We start from the raw sequence: 18,935 nt of genomic DNA, 5'->3' as shown, positions 1-18,935 counted from the left end.
AACACTCCTTTAAGACTTTGCCTAATTCAAAGTTTATGTATTTTAAAGATAGGATCACAAAAATAGCTGTGAATTTTGGGTTGGATGATCTGAAATATTTTTAGAAAAACATGATCCAGTCAAATCTGAATTATGATAACTTTTCTTTCATGCCTTATGTTTTTAAAAAAGCACTGTCTTCACAATTCCTTATGAGATAAATAGTAAAAATATGATTACCACCACTTCATATGAGAAAACTGAACCTCAGATGGGTGTAATGAATGGCTCCCTCATGATCACATAATAATAGAGAAGATTTGTAGTTAGAACCAGATGTTGAAACTCTGCCATGAAATTGTATAGTTTAGGGAATGGTTAAATAAATATAGTCCATGAATATAACTGAATATTTCTGTACTATAAAAAATAATGGGGGGCAGCTATGTAGCACAGTGGATAGAGCACCAGCCTTGAAGTCAGGAGGACCCGAGTTTAGATTTGGCCTCAGACACTTAACACGTCCTAGCTGTGTGACCCTGGGCAAGTCACTTAACCCCAATTGCCTTACCAAAAACAAATGTTTGTGATGAATACAAAGAAGCATAGGTTTATATGATCTGTTGCAATCAAGAAAACAATGTATACAGTAACACAACAGTATAAATGGAAAGCATAAGTATATACTCAGAAGCAATATGAGATATTCCAACCCTATTTCTTTGCAGAGGTGGGAGGTCCATGGGTTTAGAATACTACATGTATTTTCAGATTTTTTTAGATATAATCTTTTTGATTCTGGATAGCCGAATATCCTTAGTCCCTTCTCTGTATTATCATAGTCCAATTTAAATAAACAATACAGTAACAACCAAAAAAAAAAAAAAAGATATAATCTTTCTTTGTTCTTCCCTTTTTTTTTCCTTTAAAAAAATTATAATATAGGATATCTTTGTGGGAAGGGGAAGGATGTTGGCAGAAATTTTGGTTGTTAAAAACAAAATATGTCTGTAAAAATTAATTTTTAAAAGAAAATACTTTAGCATTTAGTTTTCAGCTAACAATTCAGACTCATAAAATGAATTAAATGATTGGTTCATCAAAAAAATCTCCTTTAAATATTAAATAAGGACATTGTGAAATATGAGCGTAAGAGGCAGCCATATAAACTGGAAAGAGCATGAGTAGTCATGAGTGATCTGGGTTTGAATCCTACTTCTAAATACCATGAGCAAGTCATCTAATCTTTCTTCCTCATCTATAAAATGGAGATAATAATGTCTATCTTATAGGGTTTTTGCAAGGATTAGATGATTTATATATATAAACACTACGCAGACCTTATGGACCATATAAATGTTAGCTAATAATCTTATGAGCCTACCTCAGATTTTATTTGTAAAATTCAAATTTCCATATGTTTAACTTTGGTGAATAACCCTTTTTCTCTTTTAGTCTTTCTCTCTTTTATCTAAGTATCTGTTAATAATCACCTTACTCCCCATATTTGCTTAGTATTTTTAGAATTTGGGATTGGAAGGCTCTCTGATATCTGCAACTTCTGTTTTGAGGTATAGCAATAACAACAGCAATATAAATTGATGGCAACAGAAGGAAATTAGCTTCCCTTTCTGTTATTCTCCCCATGGTGGTGCTAAAGAGCAGTGAGGTAACAAACGGGTTGTCAGGAAAGGAATGAAATTGAGTAACCCATATTTCCCAATGGGTTCCTAAATGTTAGACATTATAGTATTATTTGTATATCAATCTTTTTCTCCTTTAAAGTTATAGAACTAGAAAGAGACTTTGATAAATATTTGAGCCTTATTGTTAATTATTTGATGGTAAAGAAAATTTTGAGTGCATTTTTGTATCTCCCACAGTATCTAATAGTAGATTCAATAAATAATTTAAAATTTTTTGATTACTTTCCAAAGAGTAATAGTAGGGTGCAAGTAAGGAAAGATGCTAAATGATTTGTCTTTCTTTAATGTAATATAGTAAGGAACTAAGAATATTCTTTATTTCATACAACAATTAAGTCAGGTAATAAAAAATAATAATAATAATTCCTGTTTTCAAGATGGAGAAACTGGGATTCCAAAAGATGAAATGACTTACCGTAATTAAGTGATAGAGGATTCAAAATTACATCTCTTCTGATGAGTTCATATGCCTGGCTTTTGTTATACTGGGAAAAGTCTCATTGAGTTAGGAAGGGATTCTTAACTTTATATTCATTTCAGCAAGTTAAGTATTGTGTTAAAATGTGTGTAAAGGACATGCTAGGCACTCTTCATATAAAAATAAAAAGGGATACCAGGAATTGCCCTCAAAAAGCTTACGTTCTTTTGGGACTGGAGGAAGGGATATGACATAATTAAATATGCCATGATAATATGCAAATTTACTGGGATAAAATTGTTCATTGCTTTATAACAATGATTAGCAATTTTTTTTTTTAAACTGCTCTTGATAGTCTTGCTTTGAACTTCAAGAAATCTAGTCCGCACTGTTAAGGAATCTATAACCCACTTGCTTTTTGAGGAATTAATCAGGCTGTTTTAAAATAATTTTTCACTTTTTTGTGTTTCTCTTTTTCAACCATGTTTTCTTTGGTGCTTTGGTTTCAGTGCTTTTTTATCTTGGACTTGAATGATTTTATTGAAAAACTTGACATATATGCTAACAGCTATTGTAATATCTCAAATAGTCTTTGAAAAGTCCTCTTTAAGAGCTACAAGTTTTACATACTTCCTTTCTTAAAAACCACAGAATTAAAACTAGAACAAGGGATATAATGAAGTACTTGTTTATGGCACAAAATCTAGAAGTGAACTGACTTAATTAACTAATGGTGGGGATAATAGTTCAATCTAGATTCATTTTGGTCAGTTTTCAGATTTCTGAGTCACCCTAATATTGGTAAAATTACACTTACACAACTATTCATTATATCACAAAATGAAATCATGACAAATATTATAGGTCATCCCAAGTAATATAACATTTTAATTGTATTCAACTCCGAGACCCTATTTTGGAGTTTTCTTGGCAAAGATACTGGAGTGGTTTGCCATCTCTTTCTCTATCTCATTTTACAGATAAGGAAACTGAGACAAATAAGTTTAAGTGATTTGCTCTGAATCACACAGCCTACTAAGTATCTGAGGCCAGATTTGAATTCAGGAAGAAAAGTCTTCTTGATTCTAGGCCTGGTATTCTATCTACTGGCTTAGTTGCCAGTTGCCTTACTAGACAGAGTACTCTGGCAACATTTGAGGAGAAATTAAACACTTTTGGCTTCAGGAATCAGGAAATGCTTCACAGAAGAGTTGGCTTTTTTTTTTTTTTTTTTTGCATTTAGTAAGTTGCACATTGCCATAATTAATATTTATACTTTTGCTGTGTGTATTTCAAGACTAAATTGAAGAAAACTCTAGCAATGATTTAAATAAGTTAATAGATGTGTTATTTTGGCATTTTCTAAATTTTAAATTAAATCTTGGAAGATAGGCAGAATAGTATTTTAATTTCTTAAATGTGTGATTCATCTAATTCAGGATTATTGTGAGGAAAGGGGCTTGTGAACCTTAAAGTGCTGAAAGTGTGAGTTCATTTAAGTATTATATTAATATGATTCTTTACAATAGAATAGAAATAAGAAATTTGATTTTTGAGTCTCTTTGTCTTGCTTTTTTGGTCTTTAGAATTTTTTTAATGATTAAATGTTACCATTTTAGTAGTGTTTTTTAAAACCTGTCTTTAATTTTATTTTAATAATTTTTTCTTGATTAACTGACTTAAGATTTGAATGCAAGGAAAGAAAATTCACTTTTCAATTTTAACAATGGGTTCTTTTTCTACCATCCTCCTTCTGCCTTCCCCAGTCAGGTTGAACTACTTCTGGATATCCTAATGAAAGAAATTTTGCACCCAGACAGTCAGGCACCTTGTGGAGTAAAGTCTCACTTTATTGACATATACTTAGAAGAACTGACTAAAGTAGGAGCAGAAGAGGTAAGAAGGACTTAGATATTGGGGCTAAGGAATTATCTCTTCTGTTTTTTAAACTTCACTTAAAGAACTTTTATTGTCTTTCTTTAATAGCTTACTGCAGATCAAAACCTGAAGTTTGTTATTCCGTTCTGCAAAATAGCATCTAGGACAAAGGAGTAAGTTTACATGTTGTCTTTGTTGGTCTTGACTATTCTTTTAGTTGCTTTTGAGCCATTCTGGACACTGTTTTTCTGAAATAATGTGAATTATTGTGGGAGGAGGGGGGAATAATGTTCATTTGTGAGGGAATGCACTAGTATAGAAAATAACCAGGACTCCATAGAGTTGTGTCATTAGTTAGGGTTTAAACAAAAGTTTACATGGGTGTGATCATATTTGAGCTTCACTTCACATTTATAGTTCATATCTCTCCTTTTTAGTTCTACTTTGCTGTATAATATAGTTGGAGGTATTTTTGATGCAATTTTGGAACAAGCTCCCTTTGCCATTGAAGATTTAATAAGAGAATTAAATGCAAACCAAGAAGACAGTGAACTGTTAGAAACTGAATCAGATGATATGACATCTATAAGATTACATGGGAAGCAAAAGAAAGGTAAGACTAGCATAAATTTAAGTACTCTCTGTCTGGCTCTCAGTCTTCCTCTCTATAAATACATATAATTACATTTTAAAATAATTTTTTCTGCCATATTTTGTTTTTATATTCCCCTTTCCTTCCCACAAAGCATATCAAAAATTTTTTTCAAAGAAAAAGAGAAAGAGAAAAAAGTAAAACTGATCAATATATCCCCAAAATATGAAAATATATGCAATATCTGTGCCTTCTCTCCTCTCGCCCCCTCCCCCCCCTCCCCAGCATATGAGGAGGTGGTGATGGATGGTAGTGGTGTTTTCTTATATCCCTGTTCTTTAAGGATGCACTTGTTCTTTATAATTTTGTAATATTCACCTTCAATTGTTTTGTAATGTGCTTCTTTCCATTTTAAATTGGTGTAGTAATTGTGCTTTCTTGACTCAGATAACTTCACTTTGTATCAGCTTATAGTTTTTTTCATGCTTCTTTGTATTTATCATGTGTTTTTTAATTTAAATATAATTGCAAATTGCTTTCTAAAATGCCTTTACTAATTCACAGCTCCATGCACATTATATAAACTTATGTAGCTAAGAACTCACAATCCCTCCAACATTGATTATTTACATCTTTTGTAATTTTTTTTCAGTTTGGTGATTTTAAAGTATTTTTTTCTTCAGGCCTTCATTATGGCCTCTTTAGGTTAGAGCATTACTAGAACTGTCAAGAACTTCTGGTTTAGTTTGTATTGTCTTGGTAAGAACTGTCCAGCAGCTGTACATTTGGATACACTGTTAAGAGATCTAATAACCTGGCTTTCAGTTAAATTTGCTTTACTGTAACAGAAAGGCCTGCCTGCCTCAACTGTTTACATATTACTTTGACTAGATTATAACAAATCCATACCTAGTTAGCCTTGTATTTTTAGCACAGTGCCAGGCACAGGTAGGCCCTTAATAAATGTTTATTATTGTACTTCATTGTAGTGGTTCCCATGTCTTCCTATTTATTTTACATTATGCATTTTAGAATATTTTGAGAAAGGTCTGGAGGCTTTTGCACACTAAGTGGTCCCATGACAAAAGAATTAAGGATCCCTTGCCTACATAATATCAAACTAGCAATATTATTGATTGTTGTATATTGCTAATGATTATTATATGAGACTTTTGAGTCAAGATGTTGTGCCCCTTACATATAACAAAAAGGCAAGAGAATTGTTGATCAGTGTGGGTTAAAATACAGGATTTACAAAGGGGAAATAAAGTAAAATAAGAAAATAGGTTAAGACAGATTGTAGAAAGTACTAAATGCTAGGTTGTTGAAGAAACTTATTGAAGTTTTTTTTTTTTTTTTTTTTTAATTAGGACAGAGCAGTCACATAATCAGTCTTTTTGATTTAGAATTATTTTTGCTGCTGTGCAGAAGAATACATCGGAGAGAGGAGATCCTTATGAAAGAACAGGGAGCCCTTATAATATGTAGGTTAAGAAATGTTAATGGGTTGAATTAGATTAAAGTTAATGTAAATGGAGCGAAGGGCATAGATACAAGATGTTGCAACAAAATTAGTAGGACTTGACAACTGACTGGATGCTGGATGTGAGGAAGGAGAAAGAGTTAATAATGATAAAATTTTGAAACTAGACAGCTCAGCTTATAATGACAAATTTAATTTGGATATATACTGAGTCTGAAATGAATTTGGGTCATTCAGATAGAGATGCTCTGGAATTAATCAGGAGAGGAGGTAAGGCCAGTAATAAGAGATAGGCATTGAGGTGATAGGGGATAAAGTATTGGACTTGTAATTAAGAAGATCTGAATTTGAATCGTGTCTTAGGCACTTTGCAATTGTGTGAAGCTGTGTATTAAGTCACTTGATCTTAGTCTCAGTTTCTTTATTTGTATAACAGCACTTGCCTCATATGGTTGTTGTGAGGATTGTATAAGATAACATGTAAAGCATTTTGCAAACTTTAGAGCTCTGTGATTATTGCTTGCTATTAGTCTAACCTCAAAGTTGTCTTCCCAAAACACTTTTAGCCATCTCATTTCCTCTTTCAGAAACTTAAAGGATAAAGTCTAACAATCCTTAACCTGAAATTAATGACCATTCTCATTCCCATTCACAAAGCTTATCTTCTCAAATGTATTGTCCATCAATCCCCTCTGTGCAGCCTTTTATCCAAAAGCAATGGCCTACTTGATGTTCCCTGAACGTGATGTTTTTAATCACTCTTCAATAGCTGGTATTTAATCTTTCTTCTTGCTTGCTTTGTTTTAATTCCCAATTTTCCCCTTACCTGGCTATTTGAATTTCACTTGAAAAACATTTTAGGTCAGCTTGCATGTCCATAAGCATTCTTTTACAACATTTCAGTAATCTCTCTACTTTGAAAATCTTGTAGCCTTTACCATTTAGCTGCGGCATTTATGTAATGCCTTTGTATGTTCTCATAGATAGTGTACTTAGTTAATATCCTCTCAATAAACCATTGTTGAGGACACATATATCTATATTTTCAGGAAAGAAAGGCAAGGATTCCTTCTCAAGCGAAGATAAACCAAAAGTGAAAAAGCAGAGTAATGGAAAGGGACACATCGGGCTTGTCCTTCAGGTACATGTTGGGAGGGTCAGCTTTTGTGCCACTGAGGTCTCATTACCCAGACAGGTGCCAAGAATAGAATCCTTTGCCTCACCTTTGCAAGTAAAGGAATGTCAATATGAGAATTTATTTTTCACATTTTATTACCTGTATAGTTTTCAATATTTCCCTGCTATTTATTTCTCTGGACACTATAGAAAAGGTGTGGGTGGGTGAGGAGTGGGGTTGTAGGTTTCAGTTTTTGTTTGTTTATTCTTAAGTTGAAGCAGGTTAATTAGAACAAGCTGGAGATGATAATATGGTCCTGGTATATGAATTTTCAGTGGCTTCTGAGAAATGGAATCTTCTATCAAAGCTCAATTTAAGGCAGAATTAAAAATCAGAAAATGGTTGTTGTTTTCTTTTTTCTTTTTAAAATTCTTCTCCTATTACCTTTCTGTACTCCATGTTCCTGCCTTGGGCTCTTGGGGCTACCTCAAAGTTAGTATTTCCTTTACTACACCCCACTAATTTCTCTGAGGAGTCACCTTAAGATCATATTCCAGAAAGTCCTGACATGTAAAGAGACCCTTTTGAATCAGAGGTCTTGTAGTCTTCTCCTTTCCAGTTCTTCCCATATCAAGAACAGTATTTGGTGGTTATTTTTGTTGAGGCAGAGAATAATGTTTGAAAGACTCCATCATAGGAGAAATTTAATAGGGAAATAGGATTCTTTTGACGGAAACTAAGCTTCTATAAAACTTTCTAACCATAAATATTGGCACACTTTGTCCTATTTCTTTTTCCAAACAGTAGAGATACAAAAAGTTATCAAACTCTGCATACCCTTTGATCCAGCAGTGTTTCTATCACGCTTATATGCCAAAGAAATCTTAAAGAAAGGAAAAGGACCCACATATACAAAAATGTGGCAGCCGTTTTTGTAGTGGCTAGAAACTGGAAACTGAGTGGATGCCCATCAGTTGGAGATTGGCTGAATAAGTTATGACATATGAATGTTATGGAATATTATTGTTGTATAAGAAATGATCAGCAGGATGATTTCAGAGAAACCTGGAGAGATTTACATGAACTGATGCTAAGTGAAATGAGCAGAACCAGGAGATCATTGTACAAAGCAACAAGAAGATTATACAATGATCAATTCTGATGGTCATGACTCTTTGCAACAATGAAATGATTGATGGCAGTTCTAATGATGTGATGAAGAGAGCTGTCTACACCCAGAGAAAGGATGTAGGAACTGAATGTGGATCACAACATAACATTCTTACTTTTTTTGTTGGTTGCTTCATTTTGTTTTCTTACTCATTTTCTTTCCTTTTTGATCTGATATTGTACAGAAAGAGAATTGTATAAATATGTTTACATATATTGGATTTAACATATGTTTTAACATCTATAATATATATTGGATTACTTACCATCTAGGGGAGGGTTTGGGGGGAAGAAGGGGAAAATCTGAGACAAAAGACTATGCAAGGATCAATGTTGAAAAATTATCCGTGCATATGTTTTGAAAATAAAAAGCTTTTAAAAAATAAATTTAAAAAATAGCAAAGTGGAGATAACTAGGACTTAGCCAAATGCGTTGGATTTCTTTTTTAGTGTTTCTCTAATGAAAAATTGAATTACTATTTTTTAGAAATAAACTCATTGAACTGTTGTAGTTAGATAAAGGGTGACTCAGTTGCACGAATTTTCAATGAATAAGTAGAAGAAGAGGGAGAATACTCTGAGGTAGGTGTAATAAAACTTGTTTCCTGTGGAAGAAGACATTGCTTGCCCTTCCACTAAGTAAGATAATGGGAGAAAGTAGATTTGCTACTCAACATGAAGTGAATGTGCACAGCTTATCATGTTAATGTGGGCACATGAGTCAGAGATTGTCCAGAGAAGTTAGCATTCCTGACTAAACAAATTTGTAAAATTAAGTGCTCACTGGTTTAAACAAAACTTACTTTTTGTTATTTTTTAACTTTGATTTTCTTTATCTTTCCTTTTCCTTGCCACAACCAAAAAGAAAAAAGAAAACCCATCTTAACAAATGTACATAATCTAGCAAGCAAATTCCCACATTGGCCATGTTCAAAAATTTTATCTTCTTTCTCCATCTTGAGTTTGTTACATTTCTTTCAGAAGGTAGTTGTTTTTCTGTATAATATTATTAAATAAAATATTCTTCCAATTCTACTTTATTCTGTATTAGTTGAAATACGATCTTGTCTATTTTCTCTGAAAATGCCTATTTCTCATTTCTTATGATGCAATGATATTCCATTATATTTATGTCTCATTTGTTTAGCCATTCTGTAATAAATAAGTAAATCCTTCATTTCCAGTTTTTTGCTGCTATACAAAAGCTTGATATACATATTTTTTATACGTAAGGGTCTTTTTTTAATCTTTGGGGTATCGTTAGTGTTATTTCTGGATTATATTGGTATACACTGTAGTAAAACTCCCATTGTGCTATGAATAGTTTCTTTCACATTAGTAATTTCACACCTGGGGGTGGGGGGAGGCAGAAAAAAGTAATTGACTTGTTTTAAGTAAAAAAAATTTTTTTTAATAGTTTAACTATGAGGAAATTGCTGATAGACTGTTTGAAATGGCCAGCAGGCAAAGCACTCCTTCCTTGAATAGGAAGCATCTCTACAAATTGGTCAGAAAGTAAGTACTTTTTGGAAACAGGTTAGAATTCTCTTCTGCAATCTTCCTGACTATATGTGTACTTTGGGACCATTCTTTTTACCCCTCCTTATTAAAAGCTTTATATTTGTAGTGAGTGAAACCCATTCTCTGAATTGACTAACTTGCTTTGAAGGTAGAGAGGATTTTTGACATTATTTTCTTCTTGTCTTACTGCTCCTTCTCGGTCTTCTTTTCTGAATCATCTCTATGTCTGTCCCCTATGTGTGGGTTTATCCCAGATCTGTGTCCTTTGAACAACTTTCTCTATATTCTCTTATGTCAACTCCTATGAATTCATTCAACCATTATCACTATATTGATGACTCTTAGATTGACCAATTCGTTTTTCTCTCTGTCTGCCTTCCTCAGTCAGAAAGCATTTGTGCAAATACACAAGTAGATATTCTATCTGGGTTTTAAAACTTAGCTACAGATAAGAAAATGCAGGTTATATACCAAATAAAAACATAGTGAATGAGGGAAGGAGTTACTAACAATTGGGGGAATTGATCCTTGCGTGGAGCTATTCATAAGGAGAGGAGGGAGAAAATTTTAGCAGTGCTGGCTAATTTATTCAAAGGCATGGAGATAGGAGATGGAATAGTGTACTGGATATAAGCCATTTTGGCTGGGTAGAGTGTAGTGCTTGATGAGGCTAGTTATGTTGACATATGTCTGGAATCTGTTACTAGAGGAGGCAGGGACAAGTTGGTAGATTGGGAATTCTTAGGAGCAAATTTAGGGATTTGCACTAAGTCTTGAATCAAATTATTGAGCCCTCTGAGAGTAGGGTGTGGGTGGGAGTGCGGAGGACCAAGAGGGATGGACCCAGGAGGTTGAAAAACAGGTCAAAGCTTTCATACTGATCAGGATTGGGTCAGGCTATTACATTTCTAGCCTGGGTGAGATAGGGAGAATCCAATCTCTTAAATTTTTAAAAATTGCTTGTTTTGAAATAAAACTTACAGTTTTTGATATTTTTCCATAGACAGTATAGTTAAATAATGAGAATTCTAGGAAGGGCTATCTGGATAATGGTTTGAGATGCTATTTTATGTGACAATGTAGTGCTGTTTCACTATTCTGAAGATAATGACTTTTTTTTTCTTTTTCAGGTTCCAGAGCCTAGCTGAAGGTAAGGATTAAATGGTGCAGAAGTAATAGATCCCTTCTTTGAGAAGTAATACTTTAAGGAAAAAAAAAAAAGAAAGATTGCTGCTACTCTCTAAATTGCTTTTTTTGTGGAAAAAAATACTTTTTGTCTTTGCAAAAGTATCTAATAACACTTCATGTAAAAAAGGCATATTCCTTGGATCTGAATATCATGTGTGCTGTCCTTTTTGTGGATGACACTACTGACCTGTAAATAAGGAAGAGTTAATTGAATTGTTTTTAAGTTTGTGGGATCACAATTCTTTCACTCTATCTCTTGTATAAGATAACATATATATCTAAATCAATTGATCAGAATTAGGAAAGTGGTGTTCTCCTCTTTTGTATAATATAATCATTCTCTCTGGGAGCATCCAACAGGAAAGAGCTAAAATAATTTCAAGTGAAGTTAACCTGGAAGTGGAAAGATATTGACAGAAGTTTTGAGCTTGTCCTTTTGGACATTTCCTTGGCAAAGCGTTTAGTTCTTATTTCTAGGTCAAGATAGAAATATACTCTGGAATCCATTAGTACTGAAAAAACTATTGGATTTAGAGTTTGTGAGTGGTAAGCACAAGTGTTGAAGTTTGCCTATCACAGCTCACTATCCGTTTAGATTTTAGAATTTCCTTGTTTTTCTGTGGCCTGTAAAGGTAGATATGGATGTGTGGATTTATATTGTTTTAGACTTGGTTATCTGTCCTGAATTTGTTTCTAAAACAAAATATTAATTAGAACAAGCTAGAGACAATAATTTGGTCCTAGCAAGGAACCTAGGTTCTTTTCAATGCTACTGTGATGGGTATCCCCTTCATTTCCACTTAGTAGTGCTTTAAATTTTGCAGCCCTGGGAGAGATGGATGTTATTTTATAGATGAGGAAACTGAAGTTGAGATATTAAGTTGGCCACTGATATAGTTACCACCATGATTTAGGTCTTTATCACTTCTCACTTGGACTATTTCATTAACCTTCTAAACAGTCTCTTTCCCTTAAATTTTTCCCCACTCTGTGCCATTCTCCACTCAACTGGAAAAGTTGAGTTCAAGTGAAAAAGTATATTATCAAATATAAAGTTTTCTGTTTGGCATTGAAAATTCTATGCTGAAAAAAAAAAAATAAAATTCTACACTTCCTGGCCCCTTCCTACTTTTCCCAGTTCTCTTAAACCTACTGCTCTCTATCTACCTTGATTTCATAGAATCATTACTACTAGGATTCTTCTCCCCTTCTTCCCCTTCCTAAACTTGGTTAGACTGGGTTTTTTTCCTGAAAAGAGCCAAGGCCATCCTTGGAACTTGATTGGTCTAAATTCAAGTGGTACCTCTCTTGACACAGCTTCCTGACAATCTCTGGCTGTATAAAATGGCTTTGAGATTACTTAAGGACATAAAAGGCCCACCATCATGGAGTCAGAGCATTTCATATTTGGTGGCTGCTCTAAGGCCATACAAGTAACCATACCCTACCTTGGTTAAAGTATTTCCATATGGAATCCAGGGGTGCCTTGTTTTAATTTAATCTTTTTTATGCAATAGCTTAATAAGCCTCCTTTCATTGACTATTGAACAACCCAATAGTACTTCATTTTGGGTTTCAATCTGAACTACTGGGCTAATGGGTTGAGTCAGATCTACCAACATAATCTAATTTACTTGATATTCCTTTAAAATGATACTACATTTCACAATTCCACAAGTCTTGACACTTGCTGTACTCTAGGCTTAGGAATACTCTGCCCCTTTGCCCTCCAATTTTTAGTTAACCTTGACTCAATTATCTTAACTTCTTCAAGAGGCCTTTTCAAATTTCCACAGTTGCCAATTAGTTACTTCCACTTTCAGATTACTTTTGTCTCTCTCTGCTTCTCTGTGTATACCTTCCTAATTATATGTTGTTTCTCCTGTTATTATGTGGAATCCATAGACAAGGACTGTTGCTTTTTTCTTTGTGGTTTCTGTACTTAACCAAGTGCCTGGGGCAAAGTAAGCATTTATTTAATAAGTGTTTGGTGACTGACTGACTTAACTGTATAATGAGTAAAATACCCTACAGACTGCAGTTGGTGCAACTACAGACTATATTTTAGTGATCAATATAGCATTAATGCTATAAGTTGCAAAAACTATCATAATTTTTCAAACCCAGTGATTTTATTGATAGAAATTTTTAGCATCTTTCATCCTTTACCCTCACCTTCCTCAAAAAACCACCAAAGAAATAGGAAAACAAACTATCTGCAAAAATATTCATAATTACTTTAATTATATTGGAATCATTCTGTATATGTAATAAGTGCATAGTAGATAAAAGAACTAAGATTGTTTACTGAATTGGAGCACTTCAAAGTCACCAAAAATAAAGGCAAATAAATAATTAAATGCATGAATGAGTAAATAAGGGGTAATCAAAACGTAATATGGACAAATCTATGTGTGGTGTTAGTGAAACCCACAAATTTAAAACTATAGACATATTTCATGCAACTAAACAAAAAAGGTGCAAAAATTTTGAAATTTTTAAGTCTTTCAATGAGATGTTGAACAAAACATTTTCTTTGTTGGTTCTGCCTTTTTCAAGACTTAGTGTTTTATATAAGATTTACTTCTTGTTTGTTAAGTATTTGATTATTTTTTGTAAATATTAAAAAAAGATCTAATTTTTTTCTCAGTAGCTTAATTTGAATCTCTAGATCCTCTAGATTATTTTTCAAAACTGAGCTTTTAAAAATCTTATGGTTTAAGTATAAATCTTTTTCAGTGCTTCAGAAATATCACTTTATGACTGTAGTCCCAGTTCTATTTGACATATCTTGCCTTAGATTTTGAAGATTTGAATGTAAACGTTTGTATATACAAATATATTAAAATTGTACTTGAAAAGCTACATAAACTACCATATAAGTGGTTTTCTATTATTGATAGTATCTTTAGAGAGGTTGTTATTTTATTATAGGACATAATTATGTAGAAGGTTTTAGATTAAGATGGGAGAGATAAGGTGAATAGAAAGCAATCTGCTGAACTTGACTTCTGATCTAACAGGCATATTCCCTCAAGATGGCCTTCCTCGGCGGAAAAAGTTGAATAAGAACAGACTTCAACAAAAGAAGACTCGTCTACCAAAATCAAAATTGAAAAGAGAGAAAGGTAGGAGGCCAACTCCAAAAATTGGAGATAAGCTATTTGTGGTTAGAGATGGCCTTAAGCTTCTGGCTTTTAAGTTCCTGGGTTAGCAAACAAAGGGAAATCTGAGATTTCACTGTCAAGGCCATTAGCCTATGATTCGGTTGAAAAAGCTTGGAGAATTGCACCTTAACTTTCATTTTCATGATATTGGCAGCTTATATAAAGGAAGGATTTCTTACCAGAATCTCCAAATACCAAATGTTACTAAAACACTTATTAGGTAGTGAAATATTACATTTATAGGGGGAAGCTACAAAAAGATTGTAATAAATATCAAGGTGCAGAGAAGTAGCAGATGAGAGTTGAGGTGACTGCTATTTAAAATTTTCTCATTGATTATAGGTATGATAATGTGCATTAGATAGTTGCAATTAAGTCTGACCTATTGAGATAGTTGATTACCATAGAGCTTCCAGATTCCTAGTTTGGTTTTTTTTCCCCCTTAATAGTATTTTATTTTTCTAAATACACATAGTTTCTAAATATTCATTTTAAAAAGATTTTGTATTCCATATTTTTCTCCCTCCCCAAGACAGCAGGATATCTGATATAGGTTAGACATTTACAAACCTTTTGAACATATTTCTATATGTGTCTTGTTGTACAAGAAAAATCAGACCAAAAGGGGAAAAAACATGACAAAGAAAAAGCAAACAACAAACAGAAAGTGAAAATACAGTGTTTTGATTCACATTCTGTCTGGATGCAGATGGCATTTTCCATCTCAAGTCTATTGGAATTGCTGTGAATCACCTCATTACTGAGAAGAGCCAAGTCCATCACAGTTAATCGTCACATAATCTTGCTGTTACTGTGTACAGTGTTCACTTGGTTCTGTTCTCTTCACTCTGCATCAGTTCATGCAAGTCTTTCCAGGCTTTTCCGAAATCAACCTCTCATTTCTTATAGAACAGTAATATTCTATTACATTCATATATCATAACTTATTCAGCCATTCCCCAACTGATCAATATCCACTCAATTTGTACTCTAGATATTTTTGCACATGTGGATCCTTTTTCCTCTTTTATTATCTCTTTGGGATACAGACCCACTAATGTATGTCCTTAATTTTGAAGGTCTATGACTTGACTTTTAAATTATCAGTACTTTCTTCTATGGAAAAGAAATTCTTATTAACCAGATTCACATTAGCCTAACATAATAGGTCAGCAATGATATATATATGTACGTGTCTCAAAAGTCTTAGTGCAATTTTCAGCTATTATTAGAGCTTAAAATTGTATTTGTCACATAGACAATAAAGCTGGTGGAAAATTTTTGTTGTCCTGGTACCTGAGAAGCCTAATTAAAATAAAGTTATTTTGTTTAGTAGAATAATAGCAGGAATAGTTTTCAGGATATTAAAGTTTAGCTTGATAAATATTTCCTGTTCTTCACTAAAGTGTAAATCAACTGAGTACTAACATCCTTTCTTAATACTAGATATTAACAAATTAATATGTCAGATCACCTTTTTCTAAATCCTCAATATCATTTATGAAGACCTAGCACTAATTCCTGATAAACTCATCTCTTTTTACCCCTCATTGCTTTTTACTTAATAGGTAATCTCTTAATAAAATGCTTGCTGAGTTGATGATTTAACTGATTCTAAGCCAGGTCCCTATTCTCAGTGGCATCCTCAAAACTATGGTGACTTAAGTTTTTACAATCTTGATTATATGATCTCTTTAAAATATCCATATGGAGCAGCTAGGTGGCGCAGTGGATAGAGCACCAGCCCTGAAGTCAGGAAGACCTGAGTTCAAATTTGACCTCAGACACTTACACTTCCTAGCTGTGTGACCCTGGGCAAGTGGCTTAACCCCAATTGCCTCAGTTAAAAAAAAAAATGTATATATAAAATCCATATGGTGATTCAGTGTTATGTTGATGCAGAAATCTTTTTACCTTGTACTTAACCGTGTTTTTTTTCCTTTAGCTACACTTTTTAGTCTTCCTTTACCCTCATACTTTTATTGTGCCCTCTGCAATCTCTGCTGCATCACTAACAAATTTCTTCTTGAAGTTGAACCTGGTTTAATATAGTGATGCCAAATTCAAGTTTATTTATTACTGATTTTGCTCCAGACTATCATCTTCAAGAGCTAGGTGACTGGAGACATTCTTCTTTCTTTTTGTCTAACTTACTGGCTACTTAGGGCTTTGATGAAAACGAAAGTCAATAATTCTATTCCATCTGATAAAATGGTTCACATTGTCATTTGTTCTACTTTTGTAACTTAAGGAATTTTAAGTCCTTGATTTCTGCTCCATAGCTACACCCTTAGGATTCTTGAAACTTGACATCTGCTCTGCACTATTGTGGAGAGCAGGAACTATTTCCTGTTTATATTCTCAGTTAATGCTTTGTACATATTAAGTGTCTAATAAATGTTTTTTCATTCAGTCACACTCTGACATGATGTTATATAACCAACATATAAATAAATAGTTGTTGATTTGAAATGATATATAATCACTAGATATATTTTTGTCTTCTTTCTTTTCATTTTTGCAGGGAAAAAAGATGAAAAGCAGAATATAGAGACAGATGTGCCTTTTGAGAAAGACAAGTCAAGAACTACAAAGAGAAAAGAGATGAAAAAAAGGAAGCATATGAGTACAGATTCTTCTTTTCCATATGAGAAAGATATATCTGATACAGCTATTCCCTTAAATCCTCAAAATGATAGCTCAGGGAGACCATGTAAAAGAAAAAAGATTCAAGGACCAAAAGTTGGAAAAGTATCAGATGGCTTCCAGGAGAATAAGAATGATGAAACAGAGACCCAAAAACATGAAAAAAAACAAGAATTGACAGACCTTGAAGTGGTGATGCCAGCCATCCGCAAAAACAGGAAAAAAGATGCTTGTAAGAAGATAGAAACCAAGAAACAGCAAAAGAAAAACTTGGACACCCCACTTCAGACAGCTTTTATAGAAACTCCTGCTGTCAAAAGATTGCCAGCACATCCTCTTGTTTCCCCCAAACCAGAAAGTAATGTCATAGGAACCTCTAAATTGGTCACAAAGCATAGGAAGAAAGGTGTTCATGGAAGCAACCACATTGCCTCCCAGAAAGCCTTAAAGGTTTCTTCAAATGTGGTTCATCGGAAAGAGTTAAGTAGAAACAGTGACCTAACGGTAGAGTGTCAGGATATAGATAACACTAGGATGATAAAAAAGAAACATAAGTGGATTAGTAGAGACAGTGTTGTTCCTCCCCAACAAGATATGGCTAAATTATCTGAGAAGGAATTGGCAACGAGTACAGAAAATCTAACAGATTGTGATTTTCTTCCCCCTTCCAAAAGGCCAAATAGGAATGTCAGTAGATCAGCAGGTTCTTTAAATAGGAAAACTAAACGAATTTTGTGGTCTCTAGGACCAAGAATGCTTTTCAGATCTCCAGGTAGAAGAGTGAAAAGAAACACGAGGAAAGATCTTTAATGCTTTTTAAAGTGTTAGGACTGGCTTTCTGGGTAATCCTTGAGGATTTTGACTTTTAAAAACCAGTAGGTAGAAGAAATAATTCCCATCACAAGATAAATGTTTATGCAATCCAGGATGTCATTAGCAAAGAATCATGTTAAAAATATTATTTTTTCAGCAATAAAAGTTTAATTGTGGCATAAGAACTAGTTCAGAAGCATGGTTTCTTTTTATTTGACAAATTCATAAGGGTTAGAAATAAAGTGAAAAATATTTAATGAAAATGACTGTAGAAGGGACCAGACTTTGAAAACAAAAATCTTTTAGCCTTGCTATATTTATTTTTATATATATATATATTTCATAAAGTATTATTTGTTTACAGATTGGGACTAGCTCATGAAATATGTTAGCTATCCTGGACTTCTTGCAATTGTGAGTCACTTAAAAAATGTGAATAATAATTTTCTAATTACATGTAAAGATAGTTTTCAACATTTAATAAAATTTTGAATTCTAATTTTTTCCCTCCATCCTCTCCCTTCCCCCAAGATAGCAAGTAACCTGATATATAAATTGTACATATGCAATTATGTTAAACATTTCCACTTTATTAAATACACAAAAAAAGTGAAAATACTACTTTGCTCTGCATTCAGACTCCTTCAGTTCTTTCTGTGAGTCACTTTCAAAGATTAAGATTGTATGGCTAATCTTGGAAAGCTCTGAGCCTTTTAGTTTTTTCATTCCAGAAAAATGTGGGTGTAAGAACTGGTGAGGGGCAAATTAGAGAAATATAGGACACTCTCATTAGAGTTGGAAAAAATATAAGGCAGGCAGCTAGGTGATATAGTGGATAGGGAATTGGGTTTGGAATCGGGAAAATTCATCCTCACACTTAGCTGTGCAAATCACTTAACCCTTTTTGTCTCAGTTGCTCATCTGTAAAACTAGCTAGGGAAGGATATGGCAAACCACGTAATATTATTGCCAAGAAAACCCCAAAATGGGGTCATGAAGAATTGGATATAACCGAAATGACTCAGCAAGAAGACATTGTCAATTTTTTTCCTTTTTCTTATGGCTCTTTTCAAAACTGTATAGTTTTCAACATTCACCCTTGCAAAGTCTTGTGTTCCAAATTTATCTCCCCACCTTTCCTCTCCTCTAGATAGCAAGTAATTCAATATACACATGTACAATTTTCTAAACATTCTCATATATATCACGCTGTGCAAGAAAAATCAGATGAAAAGGGGAAAAAAAAACCCCAAAGGT

General features: G+C 33.4%; 1 protein-coding gene across 2 annotated transcripts in view; it reads left to right on the top strand.

Annotated features, from left to right (window-relative positions):
* RRP1 (ribosomal RNA processing 1) overlaps window positions 1-17,863 on the top strand; it is a 29,885-nt gene extending 12,022 nt beyond the window's left edge. For both annotated transcript variants that reach the window (XM_051984790.1, XM_051984792.1), the window contains 8 exons: window positions 3,870-3,999; window positions 4,090-4,154; window positions 4,419-4,594; window positions 7,106-7,197; window positions 9,761-9,858; window positions 10,995-11,014; window positions 14,076-14,180; window positions 16,744-17,863. In XM_051984790.1, coding sequence (XP_051840750.1) covers window positions 3,870-3,999; window positions 4,090-4,154; window positions 4,419-4,594; window positions 7,106-7,197; window positions 9,761-9,858; window positions 10,995-11,014; window positions 14,076-14,180; window positions 16,744-17,675 — 1,618 coding nt within the window. In that variant the 3' untranslated portion in view covers window positions 17,676-17,863. The remainder of the gene's footprint in view (window positions 1-3,869; window positions 4,000-4,089; window positions 4,155-4,418; window positions 4,595-7,105; window positions 7,198-9,760; window positions 9,859-10,994; window positions 11,015-14,075; window positions 14,181-16,743) is intronic.
* Window positions 17,864-18,935: the final 1,072 nt, after the last annotated feature.

This window comes from Antechinus flavipes, chromosome 3 (assembly GCF_016432865.1).
Source record: "Antechinus flavipes isolate AdamAnt ecotype Samford, QLD, Australia chromosome 3, AdamAnt_v2, whole genome shotgun sequence".
Lineage (NCBI taxonomy): Eukaryota > Metazoa > Chordata > Mammalia > Dasyuromorphia > Dasyuridae > Antechinus > Antechinus flavipes.
This window is presented reverse-complemented; position numbering and strand designations above follow the sequence as displayed.